The 20,579-nt window shown below is 44.0% G+C and overlaps 2 protein-coding genes and 1 long non-coding RNA gene across 6 annotated transcripts; all 3 read right to left on the reverse strand.

Moving 5' to 3' along the window:
* Nucleotides 1-3,261: 3,261 nt before the first annotated feature.
* Nucleotides 3,262-15,856, reverse strand: zgc:110410 (uncharacterized protein LOC553618 homolog). 2 transcript variants are annotated; one of them, XM_052515242.1, is made up of 10 exons: nucleotides 15,806-15,856; nucleotides 14,828-15,396; nucleotides 12,966-13,044; nucleotides 12,102-12,155; nucleotides 11,116-11,206; nucleotides 10,994-11,031; nucleotides 6,897-6,984; nucleotides 4,519-4,608; nucleotides 4,135-4,182; nucleotides 3,262-3,549 (listed from the first exon to the last, which is right to left on the reverse strand). In XM_052515242.1, the coding sequence occupies exons 2-10, from the start codon at nucleotides 15,357-15,359 to the stop codon at nucleotides 3,400-3,402; spliced, it is 1,170 nt and encodes a 389-aa protein (XP_052371202.1). In that variant the 5' UTR covers nucleotides 15,360-15,396; nucleotides 15,806-15,856; the 3' UTR covers nucleotides 3,262-3,399. The 2 variants fall into 2 exon arrangements, with proteins under 2 accessions (XP_052371202.1, XP_052371203.1); XM_052515243.1 differs by having other exon boundaries at nucleotides 14,828-15,368; nucleotides 15,806-15,844.
* Nucleotides 7,169-10,519, reverse strand: LOC127928151 (putative proline-rich protein 21). Of its 3 annotated transcripts, XM_052515240.1 has the most exons (4): nucleotides 10,475-10,519; nucleotides 8,375-8,626; nucleotides 8,249-8,332; nucleotides 7,169-8,206 (listed from the first exon to the last, which is right to left on the reverse strand). In XM_052515240.1, exons 1-4 carry the CDS (start codon nucleotides 10,497-10,499, stop codon nucleotides 7,224-7,226), a joined length of 1,344 nt encoding a protein of 447 aa, XP_052371200.1. In that variant the 5' UTR covers nucleotides 10,500-10,519; the 3' UTR covers nucleotides 7,169-7,223. The 3 variants fall into 3 exon arrangements, with proteins under 3 accessions (XP_052371200.1, XP_052371201.1, XP_052371199.1); XM_052515241.1 differs by lacking the exon at nucleotides 8,249-8,332 and having other exon boundaries at nucleotides 7,169-8,080; XM_052515239.1 differs by having other exon boundaries at nucleotides 8,249-8,626.
* Nucleotides 15,857-18,180: 2,324 nt separating the features above from the next.
* Nucleotides 18,181-19,217, reverse strand: LOC127928164 (uncharacterized). The gene is made up of 2 exons (XR_008130745.1): nucleotides 18,993-19,217; nucleotides 18,181-18,431 (listed from the first exon to the last, which is right to left on the reverse strand). It is a non-coding gene; the product is annotated as an uncharacterized LOC127928164 (long non-coding RNA).
* Nucleotides 19,218-20,579: the final 1,362 nt, after the last annotated feature.

Genomic DNA, 20,579 nt, shown 5'->3' on the forward strand with positions numbered 1-20,579 from the left:
AGTCACCATTGGCCTCGTGGTGAAATCCCTGTGCGGTTTCCTTCCTCTCTGGCAACTGAGTTGGGAAAGATGTCTTTGTAGTAACTGGGTGTATTGATACACCATCCAAAGTGTCATCGATAACTTCACCATGCTCAAAGGGATATTCAATGTCAGCTTTTTCATTTTAATCTTTTTTTTAAACCATTTACCAATAGGTGCCTTTCTTTGCAAGGCATTGGAGAACCTCCCTGGTGTTTGTGGTTGAATCTGTGTTTAAAATTCACTGCTTGACTGAGGGACCTTTACAGATAATTGTTTGTGTGGGTTACAGGTAGTAATTAAGAAATCCTGTTACACACTATTGTTGCACACAGAGTTCATGCAACTTAAGTGACTTGTTAAGCATATTTTCACTACTGAACTTAGGCCATAACAAGGGGGTTGAGATCCTTACTTAAAAACCTGCACCAGACCTCAGACTGGGGCGAAGGTTCACCTTCCATCAGGACTACGACCCTAAACACACAGCCAAGACAACGCAGGAGTGGCTTCAGGACAAGTCTCTGAATTTCCTTGAGTGGCCCAGCCAGAGCCCGGACTCAAAGCCAATCGAACATCTCTGGAGAGAACTGAAAATAGCTGAACAGCGAAACTCCCAATCCAACCTGACAGAGCTTGAGAGGATCTGCAGAGAAGAATGGGAGAAACTCCCAAATACAAGCGTGCCAAGCTGGTAGTGTCGTACCGAAGAAGCCTTGAGGCTGTAATCCTGCCAAAGGTGCTTCAACAAAACAATGAATTAAAGGGACTGAAAACTTATGCAAATGTGATATTTCAGTTTTTTTTTTATAAATCTGTTTTTGCTTTGTCATTATGAGGTATTGTGTGTGTATATTCATGAAAAAACGAACAATTGAATCAATTTTTGAATAAGTCTGTGACGTAACAAAATGTGGATAAATTCAAAAGGTCTGAATACTTTCTGAATGCCCTGTATACGGCACAGCTGTCAATGATTTGGTCCTTAAATTAAACTGCTATCATTTTTTGTTATTCGTCACAAGTTCCTTTAACCAATGTTGGTCTTTAATGCAGGGCTGACAGACAAGTTTCTTTAACCAATGTTGCTCTTTAATGCAGGGCTGACAGACAAGTTTCTTTAACCAATGTTGGTCTTTAATGCAGGGCTGACAGACAAGTTTCTTTAACCAATGTTGCTCTTTAATGCAGGGCTGACAGACAAGTTTCTTTAACCAATGTTGCTCTTTAATGCAGGGCTGACAGACAAGTTTCTATAACCAATGTTGCTCTTTAATGCAGGGCTGACAGACAAGTTTCTATAACCAATGTTGCTCTTTAATGCAGGGCTGACAGACAAGTTTCTATAACCAATGTTGCTCTTTAATGCAGGGCTGACAGACAAGTTTCTATAACCAATGTTGCTCTTTAATGCAGGGCTGACAGACAAGTTTCTATAACCAATGTTGCTCTTTAATGCAGGGCTGACAGACAAGTTTCTATAACCAATGTTGCTCTTTAATGCAGGGCTGAAGTTTCTTGCCTTTTCTCCCTTCCACTTGCCTCTTACATTTGTTTTTGCGATAATGCTGCAATTAGTTGGTTGTAATTTTGGGTAGAGCAGACATTTCCATATATTGTTGCATGTGTGACATAACTCCACCATTCCTAATAATGATATCATTTACAAAGATTATACTGTTTCTAAAAATGTATTTCCAAAAGATGACATTTTTTAAAGTCTATTTGAATTCAACCATAATATTTGTTCTATCTTTTCTGGAGGATTAAACTGAAATTACAACCAACTTCATGAGGCTCTGGATCCAAATTGTGGATTAAATAGAAACCATGAATCGTTCAATGACACCTTTGTTTCTAATCCGAGGATTTTTAGCCCCTTGATCTTATTGTTGGATCTGATTTTAATAGCTAACATTTCGATGGCCATAATAAATATATATGCCGATAGTGGACAACCTTGTTTTTCTCCTCTTGACAGTTTAATACTTTCTGAGAAGTAGCCAATATTTACTATTTTACACCTGGGGTGACTATACATAACTTTAACCTACACAAGCATTTATGTTGGGGCTAGGAACACAAGCATTTCTATTGGAGCCAGGAACACAAGCATTTCTATTGGGGCTAGGAACACAAGCATTTCTGTTGGGGCTAGGAACACAAGCATTTCTATTGGGGCTAGGAACACAAGCATTTCTGTTGGGGCTAGGAACACAAGCATTTCTGTTGGGGCTAGGAACACAAGCATTTCTGTTGGGGCTAGGAACACAAGCATTTCTGTTGGGGCTAGGAACACAAGCATTTCTGTTGGGGCTAGGAACACAAGCATTTCTGTTGGGGCTAGGAACACAAGCATTTCATTTAGCATTTATATTGGGGCTAGGAACACAAGCATTTCTGTTGGGGCTAGGAACACAAGCATTTCTGTTGGGGCTAGGAACACAAGCATTTCTATTGGGGCTAGGAACACAAGCATTTCTGTTGGGGCTAGGAACACAAGCATTTCTGTTGGGGCTAGGAACACAAGCATTTCTATTGGGGCTAGGAACACAAGCATTTCTGTTGGGGCTAGGAACACAAGCATTTCTATTGGGGCTAGGAACACAAGCATTTCTGTTGGGGCTAGGAACACAAGCATTTCTATTGGGGCTAGGAACACAAGCATTTCTGTTGGGGCTAGGAACACAAGCATTTCTGTTGGGGCTAGGAACACAAGCATTTCTATTGAAGCCAGGAACAAAATAATTTCTGTTGGAGCCAGGAATACAAGCATTTATATTGGGGCTAGGAACACAAGTATTTCTGTTGGGGCTAGGAACACAAGCATTTCTGTTGGGGCTAGGAACACAAGCATTTCTGTTGGGGCTAGGAACACAAGCATTTCTATTGGGGCTAGGAACACAAGCATTTCTGTTGGGGCTAGGAACACAAGCATTTCTATTGGGGCTAGGAACACAAGCATTTCTGTTGGGGCTAGGAACACAAGCATTTCTATTGGGGCTAGGAACACAAGCATTTCTGTTGGGGCTAGGAACACAAGCATTTCTGTTGGGGCTAGGAACACAAGCATTTCTATTGAAGCCAGGAACAAAATAATTTCTGTTGGAGCCAGGAATACAAGCATTTATATTGGGGCTAGGAACACAAGTATTTCTGTTGGGGCTAGGAACACAAGCATTTCTGTTGGGGCTAAGAACACAAGCATTTTGCTACACCCTCAATAACATCTGCTAAATACGTGTATGTGACCAATACATTTGATTTCATTTAATTTTTAAAAAGGCATTATCCTAATTTCCTACTCCACGCTCGTCCCTCAACAACACCAGGGCAGGTGGCTTGTTGCGCTATCTGATGTGACAACAGCGTATTAAGTTAACGGCTGAGTCCAATGAGTGCCAGGAGCATGGTGAACAGAGAGATGATGTCCAGGTACAGGTTGAGAGCAGCAAAGATGTACTCCTCTGGTGAAATGCTGTATTTGTGTTTCCCGCCCAGTATGAGCTGAGTGTCCATCACCAGGTACTGGAGATATATATATATATATACACACACACACACACACACACACACATATACACCATAATTTGCAAATAAATTCATTAAAAATCCTACAATGTGATTTTCTGGATTTTTCTTTTCTCATTTTGTCTGTCATAGTTGAAGTGCTAAAAAATGACAGGCCTCTCTCATCTTTTTAAGAGGGGGAGATCTTGCACAATTGGTGGCTGACTAAATACTTTTTTGCCCTGCTGTATGTATATATATATATATATATGCACACATATACACGAATCAGTTGTTATATTACGACCCCAAAAAAGGCATATTACTGTGTAGATTGTTTCTGACTGCTTACAGAATGAGTCATACACAACTTTTTTTTCATTTTAAAAACCCTCACATGGGCGACCATTCCTAAGCTTCTTAAAGATTGTGTATGAAGGACTACATACACTTTTATTGAGATGTCAGTGAACGTGTATTGCTTGGTGGTATGAAGGTGCCTGAAAGGACTAGCTTTCTTCACAACCCTAGCCAATGAAAGGACTAGCTTTCTTCACAACCCTAGCCAATGAAAGGACTAGCTAGAGGAAGAATGTTACTTACCAAAGAAAATAGCAAGGTTCCCAGGCAAGCGTACACAATGTACAGGTACTATGGATTAAAAACACAAGACTAAGTTAGTTCCTGAACAAGTGTACTTCTAAAACTGAAACATGGTTAATGTTCTTTCATCTCCATTACAAGTACACAAGATAAAATACTGTTGTTTTAAAAAGGGGCAATCTGCAATGGTTACATCCATTTTCAGGCCAGTCAATGCATCCATAGCCTATGAATTTGAGTGTGGTTACATTTGTCCAGACACATTCTTCAGCTGTTTATCAAAATAGTGGCGTGGAAGGCATTGTTACTGTTTAAATAGCAGATTGCAACCTTTTTAAATATTTTGTACATACTGGTATACCTGTGAAATGACTGTTGACTTACCTGGGATCGCATGATTCCACACAACAATGCAAAGGATATGAGAGTCCAACAGAACACCCACAAGCCCCCACTGGCTAAGGTGAAGTCCCACTATAACAGAAATGAGGAAAGATGGTACACTGCTAGTAAGCTACATTTCGCAGACACTCTTAATCAGAGCCACTTAGTGCATTTAACTAAGATACACTAAAACTGATCTGTCTTTTATCCAAATCATATAACTCACTCTGTCCACTTCTTCAGCAAACTGTCGAAATCACGAATTGTCGAAATCACGAACGGTCTAAATCACGAACTGTCTAAATCACGAACTGTCTAAATCACGAACTGTCGAAATCATGAACTGTCTAAATCACGAACTGTCTAAATCACGAACTGTCTAAATCACGAACTGTCTAAATCACGAACTGTCTAAATCACGAACTGTCGAAATCATGAACTGTCTAAATCACGAACTGTCTAAATCACGAACTGTCGAAATCATGAACTGTCTAAATCACGAACTGTCTAAATCACGAACTGTCTAAATCACGAACTGTCTAAATCACGAACTGTCTAAATCACGAATTGTCGAAATCATTTGAACTGTGGAAATCATGAACTGTCTAAATCACGAACTGTCTAAATCACTGAATTGTCAAATCATGAACGGTCTAAATGGAACGGTCTAAATCACGAACTGTCTAAATCAGAACTGATTCGAAATCATGAACTGTCTAAATCACGAACTGTCTAAATCACGAACTGTCTAAATCACGAACTGTCTAAATGAACTGTCTAAATCACGAACTGTCTAAATCATGAACTGTCTAAATCACGAACTGTCTAAATCACGAACTGTCTAAATGAGAAGGAGGAATCTCACGAACTGTCTAAATCACGAACTGTCTAAATCACGAACTGTCGACATCACGAACTGTCTAAATGAATTGTCGAAATCATGAACGGTCTAAATCACGAACTGTCTAAATCACGAACTGTCTAAATCACGAACTGTCGAAATCACGAACTGTCTAAATCACGAACTGTCTAAATCACGAACTGTCTAAATCACGAACTGTCTAAATCACGAACTGTCTAAATCACGAACTGTCTAAATCACGAACTGTCTAAATCACGAACTGTCGACATCACGAACTGTCTAAATCACGAACTGTCTAAATCACGAACTGTCTAAATCACGAATTGTCGAAATCATGAACGGTCTAAATCACGAACTGTCTAAATCACGAACTGTCTAAATCACGAACTGTCGAAATCATGAACTGTCTAAATCACGAACTGTCTAAATCACGAACTGTCTAAATCACGAACTGTCTAAATCACGAACTGTCTAAATCACGAACTGTCTAAATCACGAACTGTCTAAATCACGAACTGTCTAAATCACGAACTGTCTAAATCACGAACTGTCTAAATCACGAACTGTCGAAATCACGAACTGTCGACATCACGAACTGTCTAAATCACGAACTGTCTAAATCACGAACTGTCTAAATCACGAACTGTCTAAATCACGAACTGTCTAAATCATGCTCAAAACCAGCTTGGGATAGTTTGCTGTATCACTGCAACAGTTTTTGTGACAAAATCATGGTAGAGTTGAAAATGCAGGAAACCATTTAACTTAGATCGTTTTGTCCGGTACATAGAAACTTAACCGCAAAACGTTTTTTAACGTGCCATACCTCATCACACTCAGCCTGCAATTGCATTTCCTTGAATCTTCACGTCCTCTCTCCTCACCTCCTTCTCATAAACCCATTGGATAAAAAGGTCAGAGCTCCCTCCCTTCTGACCTTTTCATCCAATGGGTTTTGAGAAGGAGGAACCTCAGGACGTTGTCATCCAATAGGTTTTGAGAAGGAGGAACCTCAGGACCTTGTCATCCAATAGGTTTTGAGAAGGAGGAACCTCAGGACCTTGTCATCCAATAGGTTTTGAGAAGGAGGAACCTCAGGACCTTGTCATCCTATAGGTTTTGAGAAGGAGGCGAGGAGAGAGGATGTGACGAATCAAGGAAATGCTTTTGAGATTCTCCCCATTTTAAAGTAGTAATTTGAATTCAGGTCATCAGGAGGCGTCAGCCAATGATTTAAACTCCTCAGCAAACATTCTATAACTGCAGGTGGCAGTAAATCACCAACCTGGCTTTTACCTGTTCAGCCTGTACACACTGCAGCACAGTAGATGGTGGTATGCAGTGCGTTATTGTTTCTTCATAGATTACCAGAACACTCACAAGTTGAAGGAGAGGAAATGGACTACTTTAAAATGGAAGATAGCCACTAAGGGCGCTGCCCGTGCTTTCACAGAACACGGTCATTTACAAGGATTTCAGGTGTGTCGTCTTTCTACATCTATGGAGAGAGACGTACTCTGGACTGCATGGCGAAGACACTCAGAGCCAGGGAGACCAGTGCTGTGGCGCCCACAGCCCACATAACAGCTTCCGCCTCATAGAACCTGCAACACAAACCAAACTCTCATCTATCACTGAAAAAGGGTTGCAACGTTTCTGTAACTTTCCACCAAAATTCCAGAGGCTTTTACAGAAGCCCTGATTGGACGATGTCCCCGGAATTGGGAGGGAATAAGAATGAAAGCAGGAATTCTCCAACCATGATTTCTGGAAAACTTGACATTTTAAAGGAAAGTTACCGAAGTTTTTCAACCCTTCACTGAAATATTACTAGATCTATTAGTCAGGTATCCTTCAAATCTCCATGGAGGGTTGGTTTAGACATAAACTCATACTGCCCACCTCCATGGAGGATTGGTTTAGACATAAACTCACACTGCCCACCTCCATGGAGGATTGGTTTAGACATGAGCTCATACTGCCAACCTCCACGGAGGATTGGTTTAGACATGAGCTCATACTGCCAACCTCCATGGAGGATTGGTTTAGACATGAACTCATACTGCCCACCTCCATGGAGAATTGGTTTAGACATGAACTCATACTGCCCATCTCTATGGAGGATTGGTTTAGACATGAGCTCATACTGCCCACCTCTATGGAGGATTGGTTTAGACATGAGCTCATACTGCCCACCTCTATGGAGGATTGGTTTAGACATGAACTCATACTGCCCACCTCCATGGAGAATTGGTTTAGACATGAACTCATACTGCCCATCTCTATGGAGGATTGGTTTAGACATGAGCTCATACTGCCCACCTCTATGGAGGATTGGTTTAGACATGAGCTCATACTGCCCACCTCTATGGAGGATTGGTTTAGACATGAGCTCATACTGCCCACCTCTATGGAGGATTGGTTTAGATATGAGCTCATACTGCCCACCTCTATGGAGGATTGGTTTAGACATGAGCTCATACTGCCCACCTCTATGGAGGATTGGTTTAGACATGAGCTCATACTGCCCACCTCTATGGAGGATTGGTTGAGACATGAGCTCATACTGCCCACCTCTATGGAGGATTGGTTGAGACATGAGCTCATACTGCCCACCTCCACGGAGGATTGGTTTAGACATAAACTCATACTGCCCACCTCCATGGAGGATTGGTTTAGACATGAGCTCATACTGCCAACCTCCATGGAGGATTGGTTTAGACATGAGCTCATACTGCCCACCTCCATGGAGGATTGGTTTAGACATGAGCTCATACTGCCAACCTCCACGGAGGATTGGTTGAGACATGAGCTCATACTGCCAACCTCCATGGAGGATTGGTTTAGACATGAGCTCATATTGCCCACCTCCATGGAGGATTGGTTTAGACATGAGCTCATACTGCCCACCTCCATGGAGGATTGGTTTAGACATGAGCTCATACTGCCAACCTCCACGGAGGATTGGTTGAGACATGAGCTCATACTGCCAACCTCCACGGAGGATTGGTTTAGACATGAGCTCATACTGCCAACCTCCATGGAGGATTGGTTTAGACATGAGCTCATACTGCCCACCTCCATGGAGGATTGGTTTAGACATGAGCTCATACTGCCAACCTCCACGGAGGATTGGTTTAGACATGAGCTCATACTGCCAACCTCCATGGAGGATTGGTTTAGACATGAGCTCATACTGCCCACCTCCATGGAGGATTGGTTTAGACATGAGCTCATACTGCCAACCTCCACGGAGGATTGGTTGAGACATGAGCTCATACTGCCAACCTCCATGGAGGATTGGTTTAGACATGAGCTCATACTGCCCACCTCCATGGAGGATTGGTTTAGACATGAGCTCATACTGCCCACCTCCATGGAGGATTGGTTTAGACATGAGCTCATACTGCCAACCTCCACGGAGGATTGGTTGAGACATGAGCTCATACTGCCAACCTCCATGGAGGATTGGTTTAGACATGAGCTCATACTGCCAACCTCCACGGAGGATTGGTTTAGACATGAGCTCATACTGCCAACCTCCATGGAGGATTGGTTTAGACATGAGCTCATACTGCCCACCTCCATGGAGGGTTGGTTTAGACATGAGCTCATACTGCCAACCTCCATGGAGGATTGGTTGAGACATGAGCTCATACTGCCCACCTCTATGGAGGATTGGTTGAGACATGAGCTCATACTGCCCACCTCTATGGAGGATTGGTTTAGACATGAACTCATACTGCCCACCTCCATGGAGGATTGGTTTAGACATGAGCTCATACTGCCCACCTCTATGGAGGATTGGTTTAGACATAAACTCATACTGCCCACCTCCATGGAGGATTGGTTTAGACATAAACTCATACTGCCAACCTCCATGGAGGATTGGTTTAGACATGAACTCATACTGCCCACCTCCATGGAGGATTGGTTGAGACATGAGCTCATACTGCCAACCTCCATGGAGGATTGGTTTAGACATGAGCTCATACTGCCCACCTCTATGGAGGATTGGTTTAGACATAAACTCATACTGCCCACCTCCATGGAGGATTGGTTGAGACATGAGCTCATACTGCCAACCTCCATGGAGGATTGGTTTAGACATGAGCTCATACTGCCCACCTCTATGGAGGATTGGTTTAGACATAAACTCATACTGCCCACCTCCATGGAGGATTGGTTTAGACATAAACTCATACTGCCAACCTCCATGGAGGATTGGTTTAGACATGAACTCATACTGCCCACCTCCATGGAGGATTGGTTTAGACATGAACTCACACTGCCCACCTCTATGGAGGATTGGTTTAGACATGAGCTCATACTGCCCACCTCCATGTAGAATTGGTTTAGACATGAGCTCATACTGCCCACCTCTATGGAGGATTGGTTTAGACATGAACTCATACTGCCCACCTCCATGTAGGATTGGTTTAGACATGAGCTCATACTGCCCACCTCCATGGAGGATTGGTTTAGACATGAACTCATACTGCCCACCTCCATGGAGGATTGGTTTAGACATAAACTCATACTGCCCACCTCTATGGAGGATTGGTTTAGACATGAGCTCATACTGCCCACCTCCATGGAGGATTGGTTTAGACATGAGCTCATACTGCCCACCTCCATGGAGGATTGGTTTAGACATAAACTCATACTGCCCACCTCTATGGAGGATTGGTTTAGACATAAACTCATACTGCCAACCTCTATGGAGGATTGGTTTAGACATGAACTCATACTGCCCACCTCTATGGAGGATTGGTTTAGACATGAGCTCATACTGCCAACCTCCATGGAGGATTGGTTTAGACATGAGCTAATACTGCCCACCTCCATGGAGGATTGGTTTAGACATGAACTCATACTGCCAACCTCCATGGAGGATTGGTTGAGACATGAACTCATACTGCCCACCTCTATGGAGGATTGGTTGAGACATGAGCTCATACTGCCCACCTCTATGGAGGATTGGTTGAGACATGAGCTCATACTGCCCACCTCCACGGAGGATTGGTTTAGACATGAACTCATACTGCCCACCTCCATGGAGGATTGGTTTAGACATAAACTCATACTGCCAACCTCCACGGAGGATTGGTTTAGACATGAGCTCATACTGCCAACCTCCATGGAGGATTGGTTGAGACATGAGCTCATACTGCCCACCTCTATGGAGGATTGGTTTAGACATAAACTCATACTGCCCACCTCCATGGAGGATTGGTTTAGACATGAGCTTATACTGCCCACCTCCATGGAGGATTGGTTTAGACATAAACTCATACTGCCAACCTCCATGGAGGATTGGTTTAGACATGAGCTCATACTGCCAACCTCCATGGAGGATTGGTTGAGACATGAGCTCATACTTTCCACCTCCATGGAGGATTAGTTTAGACATAAACTCATACTGCCAACCTCCATGGAGGATTGGTTTAGACATGAGCTCATACTGCCAACCTCCATGGAGGATTGGTTTAGACATAAACTCATACTGCCAACCCGCCATGTGCATGACTAACATGCTGGATGGTAAAGGATTTAGTCTATCCATCAGAGAGCAAGTGCATCAGGGTCCCTCCAGAGGCATACAGTACTCACACAGTCACAGAGCCCAGCAGTAGACCTTCTGCAGTGGTCTACACAGAAAAATAACACAAAGGTCAGACGATACAACCAACGTGTGAAACGTTTATTGATGCCTTCTTGGAATCGATACTTACAAACAGTCCCAAGGCCAGGAAATTGAGTGGGACCTTCCGACGTACATTGACACAACAGGACAAGGAAATGATGATGACAAGCACCACTGCTCTGTTCAGGAAACAGCGGTACAATGTATTAATACAATATGGTACAATCACAGCGCTCAATATAAAGGTCTTCGTGTGCGGGGTTCATTTGTCCGTTGTTTAGATGTCAGGGCCTGTGTTCGTAAAGTGACTCAGAGTAGGAGTGCTGATTTGGCATCAGGTCCAATGTCCATGTCATGGCATTTAATATGATTTGTGAGAGACTATTTACCTATTTACCTGATTCATTTTATATTAATTGTTAACCTTTAATATTTAACTAATAGTAAGACATTTCTGTCCTGCTCGTGTCTCAGTTTTTATGGTCTCCACTCTAGCTTCCTGCAGCTAATCTGGGAGTAAGGTCACTAGAGATGGCTTAAGCTGACAAAATTATTTTTAAAAACTGCATTACCTAGACAAGAATGTGTTTTACTAGAGATAGCTTAGGAGCAGAACAATCCCTCACTGTCTCAAAATCATCCTTCCATCTGGGAAACTAAACCAGGGTGGGGTTAAGAGAACAACCCTGTGCAGATAACGACCGGATGAACCCAGAGTGGATTATGATGCTCCTTGGTCTGCATGGGAGGGGTTGAACCAACCATGACTAAGCATTCTTAGTGTCAGTCGTATAAAGAACTCTGCGTTTGTGTAAAAGTTAGGTTACTCGGTTCAACACTCAATGGTGTTTGGTCGACCAGCCTCATTATTGCAATAATTAATCGATATTGAACAAAAGATGATTGTTTGAAGAAATAACAAAGTTCTCTCTCATTCGATTAGAATATTCCACGACATGATCTAAAAGACCCAATCAGATCCTAGATCAGCACTCCTGCTGTGTGAAAGTTTCTGAATACTGGCCCAGGAGTAAAAGCAGAGAGATTCTGTAGGATTCAGTGGCATTTACTTACATCATGCAGGATGAAAACCAATAGGTCCTCATAGACCAGAGCCTCAGAGCCTCCCTACGATTACAGAAGACAATTCATCTCTTTGTTTTATACACTTCTTGTAGGTACATTATAAAGCTGTGCTATTGTGCAGTTAAAAATACAACGTTGGAATCTAACGGGGAAAAACTGCTTTCAACACTTCAACGTGTTGGGACAACTGCAAGTGTTGAAGTGTTGAAGTGTTAAAGTGTTAAAGTGTTAAAGGGTTTAGGTGTTAAAGTTTTAATGATGGGTAACATGTTAAAATGTTGAAGTGTTAAAATGTTAGTGTCAAAGTGTTAAAGTGTTAAAGTGTTAAAGTGTCAAAGTTTTAAAGTGTTAAAGTGTTAAAGTGTTAAAGTTTTAAAGTGTTAAAGTGTTAAAGTGTTAAAGTGTCAAAGTTTTAAAGTGTTAAAGTGTCAAAGTGTTAAAGTGTCAAAGTGTTAAAGTGTTAAAGTGTTAAAGTGTTAAAGTTTTAAAGTGTTAAAGTGTTAAAGTGTTAAAGTGTCAAAGTGTCAAAGTGTCAAAGTGTTAAAGTGTCAAAGTGTTAAAGTGTTAAAGTTTTAAAGTGTTAAAGTGTTAAAGTTTTAAAGTGTTAAAGTTTTAAAGTGTTAAAGTGTTAAAGTCTTAAAGTGTCAAAGTTTTAAAGTGTTAAAGTGTTAAAGTGTTAAAGTGTCAAAGTGTTTAGGTGTTAAAGCTTTAATGTCGGGTAACACTTAAACGTGTTGAAGTCTTAAAATGTTAATGTTAAGTAACACAAAGTGTTGAAGTCTTAAAATGTTAATGTTAAGTAACACAAAGTGTTGAAGTTTTATAGTTGGGTAACACTTAAAAGTGCCTCACCAATACAGAAAGGCACAGATGATCCCAAAGGTGACTAGAAGCTGAATCATCAGAGTCAGGTACACCTTCTTTATAAAGCCTGTGGAAACATCACTTAACAGTCACCAGATGTTTACAGTGGTCCCACTGAGTCAGGAATACCTTAACCAGGTGTTTACTGTGGGCCCACTGAGTCAGGTTTACCTTAACCAGGTGTTTACAGTGGTCCCACTGAGTCAGGTATACCTTAACCAGGTGTTTACTGTGGGCCCACTGAGTCAGGTTTACCTTAACCAGGTGTTTACAGTGGTCCCACTGAGTCAGGTATACCTTAACCAGGTGTTTACAGTGGTCCCACTGAGTCAGGTATACCTTAACCAGGTGTTTACAGTGGTCCCACTGAGTCAGGTATACCTTAACCAGGTGTTTACAGTGGGCCCACTGAGTCAGGTATACCTTAACCAGGTGTTTACAGTGGTCCCACTGAGTCAGGTATACCTTAACCAGGTGTTTACAGTGGTCCCACTGAGTCAGGTATACCTTAACCAGGTGTTTACAGGTATGTAACCAGGTGTTTACCCACTGAGTCAGGTATACCTTAACCAGGTGTTTACAGTGGGCCCACTGAGTCAGGTATACCTTAACCAGGTGTTTACAGTGGGCCCACTGAGTCAGGTATACCTTAACCAGGTGTTTACAGTGGTCCCACTGAGTCAGGTATACCTTAACCAGGTGTTTACAGTGGGCCCACTGAGTCAGGTATACCTTAACCAGGTGTTTACTGTGGGCCCACTGAGTCAGGTATACCTTAACCAGGTGTTTACAGTGGGCCCACTGAGTCAGGTATACCTTAACCAGGTGTTTACAGTGGGCCCACTGAGTCAGGTATACCTTAACCAGGTGTTTACAGTGGGCCCACTGAGTCAGGTATACCTTAACCAGGTGTTTACAGTGGTCCCACTGAGTCAGGTATACCTTAACCAGGTGTTTACTGTAACCAGGTGTTTACCCACTGAGTCAGGGTATAACCTTAACCAGGTGTTTACTGTGGGCCCACTGAGTCAGGTATACCTTAACCAGGTGTTTACAGTGGGCCCACTGAGTCAGGTATACCTTAACCAGGTGATTACAGTGGGCCCACTGAGTCAGGTATACCTTAACCAGGTGTTTACAGTGGGTCCACTGAGTCAGGTATACCTTAACCAGGTGTTTACAGTGGTCCCACTGAGTCAGGTATACCTTAACCAGGTGTTTACTGTGGTCCCACTGAGTCAGGTATACCTTAACCAGGTGTTTACAGTGGGCCCACTGAGTCAGGTATACCTTAACCAGGTGTTTACTGTGGGCCCACTGAGTCAGGTATACCTTAACCAGGTGTTTACAGTGGTACACTGAGTCAGGTATACCTTAACCAGGTGTTTACTGTGGGCCCACTGAGTCAGGTATACCTTAAGCAGGTGTTTACTGTGGGCCCACTGAGTCAGGTATACCTTAAGCAGGTGGCCCACTGGTAAACTTCAGGCCAATAAGACGGACCACCGCAGTAGGGCTGCTTTCACCACAAAGCTTGTTTATTCAATGGGTTGCTGATCTAGGATCAGGTTTGCCCTGTCCATACAATCATATTAATTATGATCTTAAAGGGAAAACTGATCCTAAATCAGCACTCCTACTAGAAGAGCATTGATGCGGGCTCCAGATCATCATGATACAAGGACACCGACCCCCCCCAAAAAAAAAAAACCTGTGTCTGAGTCTCAAATGGCCCCCTATTCCCTATGTAGTGCACACTACTTTTCAACAGAACCCTATGGGCGCTGGTCAAAAGTAGGCGACTACATAGCAAAATTAGGGTACCATTTCAGACGTAGGCACTGACTAACCTCTTCTTATGGCTTTGTCATCAAAGCAGCCGGTGTCCTCCAGCCCGGTGGAATAGTCAGGTGGTAGTGGAGCAGCCCATTGTTGTTGGTCCTCAGGATGACCCTGGCCCATGTCGTTATACTGACCCGCTGGTGAGACCACCGCTATGTTGCCAGGGCCAACGTTCAGACCGTAGTGGGGAGAACTGGAGTTCTGTTGGCCATAGGTGTTCTGTTGGCCATAGGTGTTCTGTTGGCCATAGGTGTTCTGTTGGCCATAGGTGTTCTGTTGGCCATAGGTGTTCTGTTGGCCATAGGTGTTCTGTTGGTCATAGGTGTTCTGTTGACCATAGGTGTTCTGTTGGCCATAGGTGTTCTGTTGACCATAGGTGTTCTGTTGGCCATAGGTGTTCTGTTGGCCATAGGTGTTCTGTTGACCATAGGTGTTCTGTTGACCATAGGTGTTCTGTTGACCATAGGTGTTCTGTTGACCATCGTCCTGAGAGTAGGGAGGTGGGAGTTGGACTTCACTGCTTCTTTTCGATTGATCCATGTCACCCTCCTAAAAGATTTCCGTCAGGTAATAAGTCCTAATCATTGACACACAGTGAAATATACCTGTGTCATTAACCAGGAAATGAACCTTCGTCTTCCTTTCACTGTCCTGACAGACACAAAAATCCTGTTGAAGACTCCGTGAAATGGAGAGAAAAGCACTAGTAATAGCAACAAAAATGACAAACTATAAAGATATAAAATATATTCATATTTCATCTCAAAAATACAAAAATATATTTGTAAATAATATAGGTAAAATCCAACTCTAAAATCCTCCCCTGCCATTGTGGAATAACCCACGACTGTCGATAGGGAATCTTTATTTAACTAAGTCAGTTACTGACAATACATCACACGTGTAACATACAACAGCAGTCGGTGTAACAAATCCTTTATTAAACATATTGACTGTCTTATAATTCTAGCCTCAGATCTACTCACCTCTTCCACAGCGCTCCGGTCTCTTCCTGTAACAGTCCCTCCAGGGCAAAGTCTACCTGTAATCAGTTGGGCTACATCCCAAACGGAGATCTATTCACCCTAATCCCTATGTGGGGCACTACTATATAGGGAATAAGTTACCGTTTTGGGGACGGAAACCGTAGTTTTCCCACAGAGACGGGACTTTACTTTCAGCTAAATTATACATCTTTAAGGAAAAGGTTAAGGTTAGGGGTACGTTTAAAAGGTTAAGGTTAGGGGAAAGTTTAAAGGGTTAAGGTTAGGAGTTAGTTTATAGGGTTAAGGTTAGGGGTTAGTTTAAATGGTTAAGGTTAGTTTAAAAGGTTAAGGTTAGGAGTTAGTTTAAAGGGTTAAGGTTAGGAGTTAGTTTAAATGGTTAAGGTTAGGAGTTAGTTTAAATGGTTAAGGTGAATCCACCAATTTGTAAGTCGCTCTGGATAAGAGCGTCTGCTAAATGACTTAAATGTAAATGTTAGTTTAAAAGGTTAAGGTTAGGAGTTAGTTTAAAGGTTAAGGTTAGGAGTTAGTTTAAAGGGTTAAGGTTAGGGGTTAGTTTAAAGGGTTAAGGTTAGGAGTTAGTTTAAAGGGTTAAGGTTAGAGTTAGGGTTAGCAAACATGCTAAGTAGTTGCAAAGTAGCTATAAGGTTGTAAGTCGTTGCAAAGTTGCTAATTAGCTTAAATGCTAAAGTTGTCCGTGAGGCGAGTCGAATACGCCACCTTTGAGCTGCTAGATGTTTGCGTTATACGCCCAACCAATCCACCCCGAACAACCACACTCCTTTCTGTTTTTGCCTTAAGGAACCTGCAGTCTTATGTAACCGAACCATACGTAGCATATCATGCTAATTTGAGTGTCACCGGATTTTACGATAAATATGTTACGTCTAGTCCGTGAGACCAGGCTGATAATTCATTCATGTGAAGAGGACATTACGTACAGTATCAAAAAGAAATCCAACAAACCTTTTTCAAAGTGTAAATCCCTTTTGGTTTTTCTTCTAAAACAGGCCCAGGGCCAAACGTTACTCTTTATATTAGCTTTAAAATACAACCGATCACATATCTGACACATAAGATTATTTCTCATGTTTTAGTAGGATACTTCTCCTGTCGGGTAGAAATGAACAATAGACTGACTACATCTAACAGGATACAACAGACTGACTACATCTAACAGGAAACAACAGACTGACTACATCTAACAGCACGATACAACAGACTGACTACATCTAACAGCATGATACAACAGACTGACCTGACTACATCTAGCAGCAGGATACAACAGACTGACTACATCTAACAGGATACAACAGACTGACTACATCTAACAGCAGGATACAACAGACTGACTACGTCTAACAGCAGGATACAACAGACTGACTAAGTCTAACAGGATACAACAGACTGACTACGTCTAACAACAGGATACAACAGACTGACTACATCTAACAGGATACAACAGACTGACTACATCTACCAGCAGGATACAACAGACTGACTACGTCTAACAACAGGATACAACAGACTGACTACGTCTAACATCAGGATACAACAGACTGACTTCATCTAACAGCAGGATACAACAGACTGACTACGTCTAACAACAGGATACAACAGACTGACTACATTTAACATTTACATTTAAGTAATTTAGCAGACGCTCTTATCCAGAGCGACTGACTACATCTAACAACAGGATACAACAGACTGACTACATCTAACAGCAGGATACAACAGACTGACTACATCTAACAGCAGGATACAACAGACTGACTACGTCTAACAGGATACAACAGACTGACTACATCTAACAACAGGATACAACAGACTGACTACATCTAACAACAGGATACAACAGACTGACTACATCTAACAGCAGGATACAACAGACTGACTACGTCTAACATCAGGATACAACAGACTGACTACATCTGGGGGGGCAGGGTAACCTAGTGGTTAGAGTGTATAGGCGGCAGGGTAGCCTAGTGGTTAGAGTGTATAGGCAGCAGGGTAGCCTAGTGGTTAGAGTGTATAGGCAGCAGGGTAGCCTAGTGGTTAGAGTGTATAGGCGGCAGGGTAACCTAGTGGTTAGAGTGTATAGGCGGCAGGGTAGCCTAGTGGTTAGAGGGGGGAGGCAGGTAGCCTAGTGGTTAGAGTGTATAGGCAGTAGGGTAGCCTAGTGGTTAGAGTGTGTAGGCGGCAGGGTAGCCTAGTGGTTAGAGTGTAGAGGTGGCAGGGTAGCCTAGTGGTTAGAGTGTAGAGGTGGCAGGGTAGCCTAGTGGTTAGAGTGTAGAGGAGGCAGGGTAGCCTAGTGGTTAGAGTGTAGAGGAGGCAGGGTAGCCTAGTGGTTAGAGTGTAGAGGCGGCAGGGTAGCCTAGTGGTTAGAGTGGAGAGGTGGCAGGGTAGCCTAGTGGTTAGAGTGTAGAGGTGGCAGGGTAGCCTAGTGGTTAGAGTGTAGAGGCGGCAGGGTAGCCTAGTGGTTAGAGTGTAGAGGCGGCAGGGTAACCTAGTGGTTAGAGTGTAGAGGCGGCAGGGTAGCCTAGTGGTTAGAGTGTAGAGGTGGCAGGGTAGCCTAGTGGTTAGAGTGTAGAGGTGGCAGGGTAGCCTAGTGGTTAGAGTGTAGAGGCGGCAGGGTAACCTAGTGGTTAGAGTGTATAGGCGGCAGGGTAACCTAGTGGTTAGAGTGTATAGGCGGCAGGGTAGCCTAGTGGTTAGAGTGTATAGGCGGCAGGGTAGCCTAGTGGTTAGAGTGTATAGGCGGCAGGGTAGCCTAGTGGTTAGAGTGTATAGGCGGCAGGGTAACCTAGTGGTTAGAGTGTAGAGGCGGCAGGGTAACCTAGTGGTTAGAGTGTAGAGGCGGCAGGGTAACCTAGTGGTTAGAGTGTATAGGCGGCAGGGTAGCCTAGTGGTTAGAGTGTAGAGGCGGCAGGGTAACCTAGTGGTTAGAGTGTATAGGCGGCAGGGTAGCCTAGTGGTTAGAGTGTAGAGGTGGCAGGGTAGCCTAGTGGTTAGAGTGTAGAGGTGGCAGGGTAGCCTAGTGGTTAGAGTGTAGAGGTGGCAGGGTAACCTAGTGGTTAGAGTGTAGAGGTGGCAGGGTAGCCTAGTGGTTAGAGTGTAGAGGTGGCAGGGTAGCCTAGTGGTTAGAGTGTAGAGGCGGCAGGGTAACCTAGTGGTTAGAGTGTAGGGGCGGCAGGGTAGCCTAGTGGTTAGAGTGTAGAGGTGGCAGGGTAGCCTAGTGGTTAGAGTGTAGAGGTGGCAGGGTAGCCTAGTGGTTAGAGTGTAGAGGCGGCAGGGTAGCCTAGTGGTTAGAGTGTATAGGCGGCAGGGTAGCCTAGTGGTTAGAGTGTATAGGCGGCAGGGTAGCCTAGTGGTTAGAGTGTATAGGCGGCAGGGTAGCCTAGCGGTTAGAGTGTATAGGCGGCAGGGTAGCCTAGTGGTTAGAGTGTATAGGCGGCAGGGTAACCTAGTGGTTAGAGTGTATAGGCAGCAGGGTAACCTAGTGGTTAGAGTGTATAGGCGGCAGGGTAGCCTAGTGGTTAGAGTGTTGGCGGCAGGGTAGCCTAGTGGTTAGAGTGTATAGGCGGCAGGGTAGCCTAGTGGTTAGAGTGTATAGGTGGCAGGGTAGCCTAGTGGTTAGAGGGGGGAGGCAGGTAGCCTAGTGGTTAGAGTGTTGGCGGCAGGGTAGCCTAGTGGTTAGAGTGTATAGGTGGCAGGGTAGCCTAGTGGTTAGAGTGTATAGGCGGCAGGGTAGCCTAGTGGTTAGAGTGTTGGCGGCAGGGTAGCCTAGTGGTTGTAAGAAGCCCTGTCCTTAGTTACAACCCCCCCAGTTGTAAGAAGCCCTGTCCTTGGTTACAACCCCCCCAGTTGTAAGAAGCCCTGTCCTTGGTTACAACCCCCCCAGTTGTAAGAAGCCCTGCCCTTGGTTACAACCCCCCCAGTTGTAAGATGCCCTGCCCTTGGTTACAACCCCCCCAGTTGTAAGAAGCCCTGTCCTTGGTTACAACCCCCCCAGTTGTAAGAAGCCCTGTCCTTGGTTACAACCCCCCCAGTTGTAAGAAGACCTGTCCTTGGTTACAACCCCCCCAGTTGTAAGATGCCCTGCCCTTGGTTACAACCCCCAGTTGTAAGAAGCCCTGTCCTTGGTTACAACCCCCCCAGTTGTAAGAAGCCCTGTCCTTGGTTACAACCCCCCCAGTTGTAAGAAGCCCTGTCCTTGGTTACAACCCCCCCAGTTGTAAGAAGCCCTGTCCTTGGTTACAACCCCCCCAGTTGTAAGAAGCCCTGCCCTTGGTTACAACCCCCCCAGTTGTAAGAAGCCCTGTCCTTGGTTACAACCCCCCAGTTGTAAGAAGCCCTGTCCTTGGTTACAACCCCCAGTTGTAAGAAGCCCTGTCCTTGGTTACAACCCCCAGTTGTAAGAAGCCCTGTCCTTGGTTACAACCCCCAGTTGTAAGAAGCCCTGTCCTTGGTTACAACCCCCCCAGTTGTAAGAAGCCCTGTCCTTGGTTACAACCCCCCCAGTTGTAAGAAGCCCTGCCCTTGGTTACAACCCCCCCAGTTGTAAGAAGCCCTGTCCTTGGTTACAACCCCCCCAGTTGTAAGAAGCCCTGTCCTTGGTTACAACCCCCAGTTGTAAGAAGCCCTGTCCTTGGTTACAACCCCCAGTTGTAAGAAGCCCTGTCCTTGGTTACAACCCCCCCAGTTGTAAGAAGCCCTGTCCTTGGTTACAACCCCCCCAGTTGTAAGAAGCCCT

The sequence above is a fragment of the Oncorhynchus keta genome, unplaced genomic scaffold, assembly GCF_023373465.1.
Source record: "Oncorhynchus keta strain PuntledgeMale-10-30-2019 unplaced genomic scaffold, Oket_V2 Un_scaffold_2224_pilon_pilon, whole genome shotgun sequence".
NCBI lineage: Eukaryota > Metazoa > Chordata > Actinopteri > Salmoniformes > Salmonidae > Oncorhynchus > Oncorhynchus keta.

Excerpts from the sequence above, each read along its gene's own strand:
- LOC127928151 (XM_052515239.1), bottom strand. The coding sequence starts at position 10,499 with ATGTCTAAACCAATCCTCCGTGGAG. Across the intron at positions 8,627-10,474 it reads TAAACCAATCCTCCGTGGAG|GTTGGCAGTATGAGCTCATG; the intron begins GTTGGCAGTATG and ends TCCTCCGTGGAG. Across the intron at positions 8,207-8,248 it reads TAAACCAATCCTCCATGGAG|GTTGGCAGTATGAGCTCATG; the intron begins GTGGGCAATATG and ends TCCTCCATGGAG.
- zgc:110410 (XM_052515242.1), bottom strand. The coding sequence starts at position 15,359 with ATGGATCAATCGAAAAGAAGCAGTGAAGTCCAACTCCCACCTCCCTAC. Across the intron at positions 4,609-6,896 it reads TCTTCGCCATGCAGTCCAGA|TGGGACTTCACCTTAGCCAG; the intron begins GTACGTCTCTCT and ends TTTCTGTTATAG. Across the intron at positions 4,183-4,518 it reads GTGGAATCATGCGATCCCAG|TACCTGTACATTGTGTACGC; the intron begins GTAAGTCAACAG and ends TTTAATCCATAG.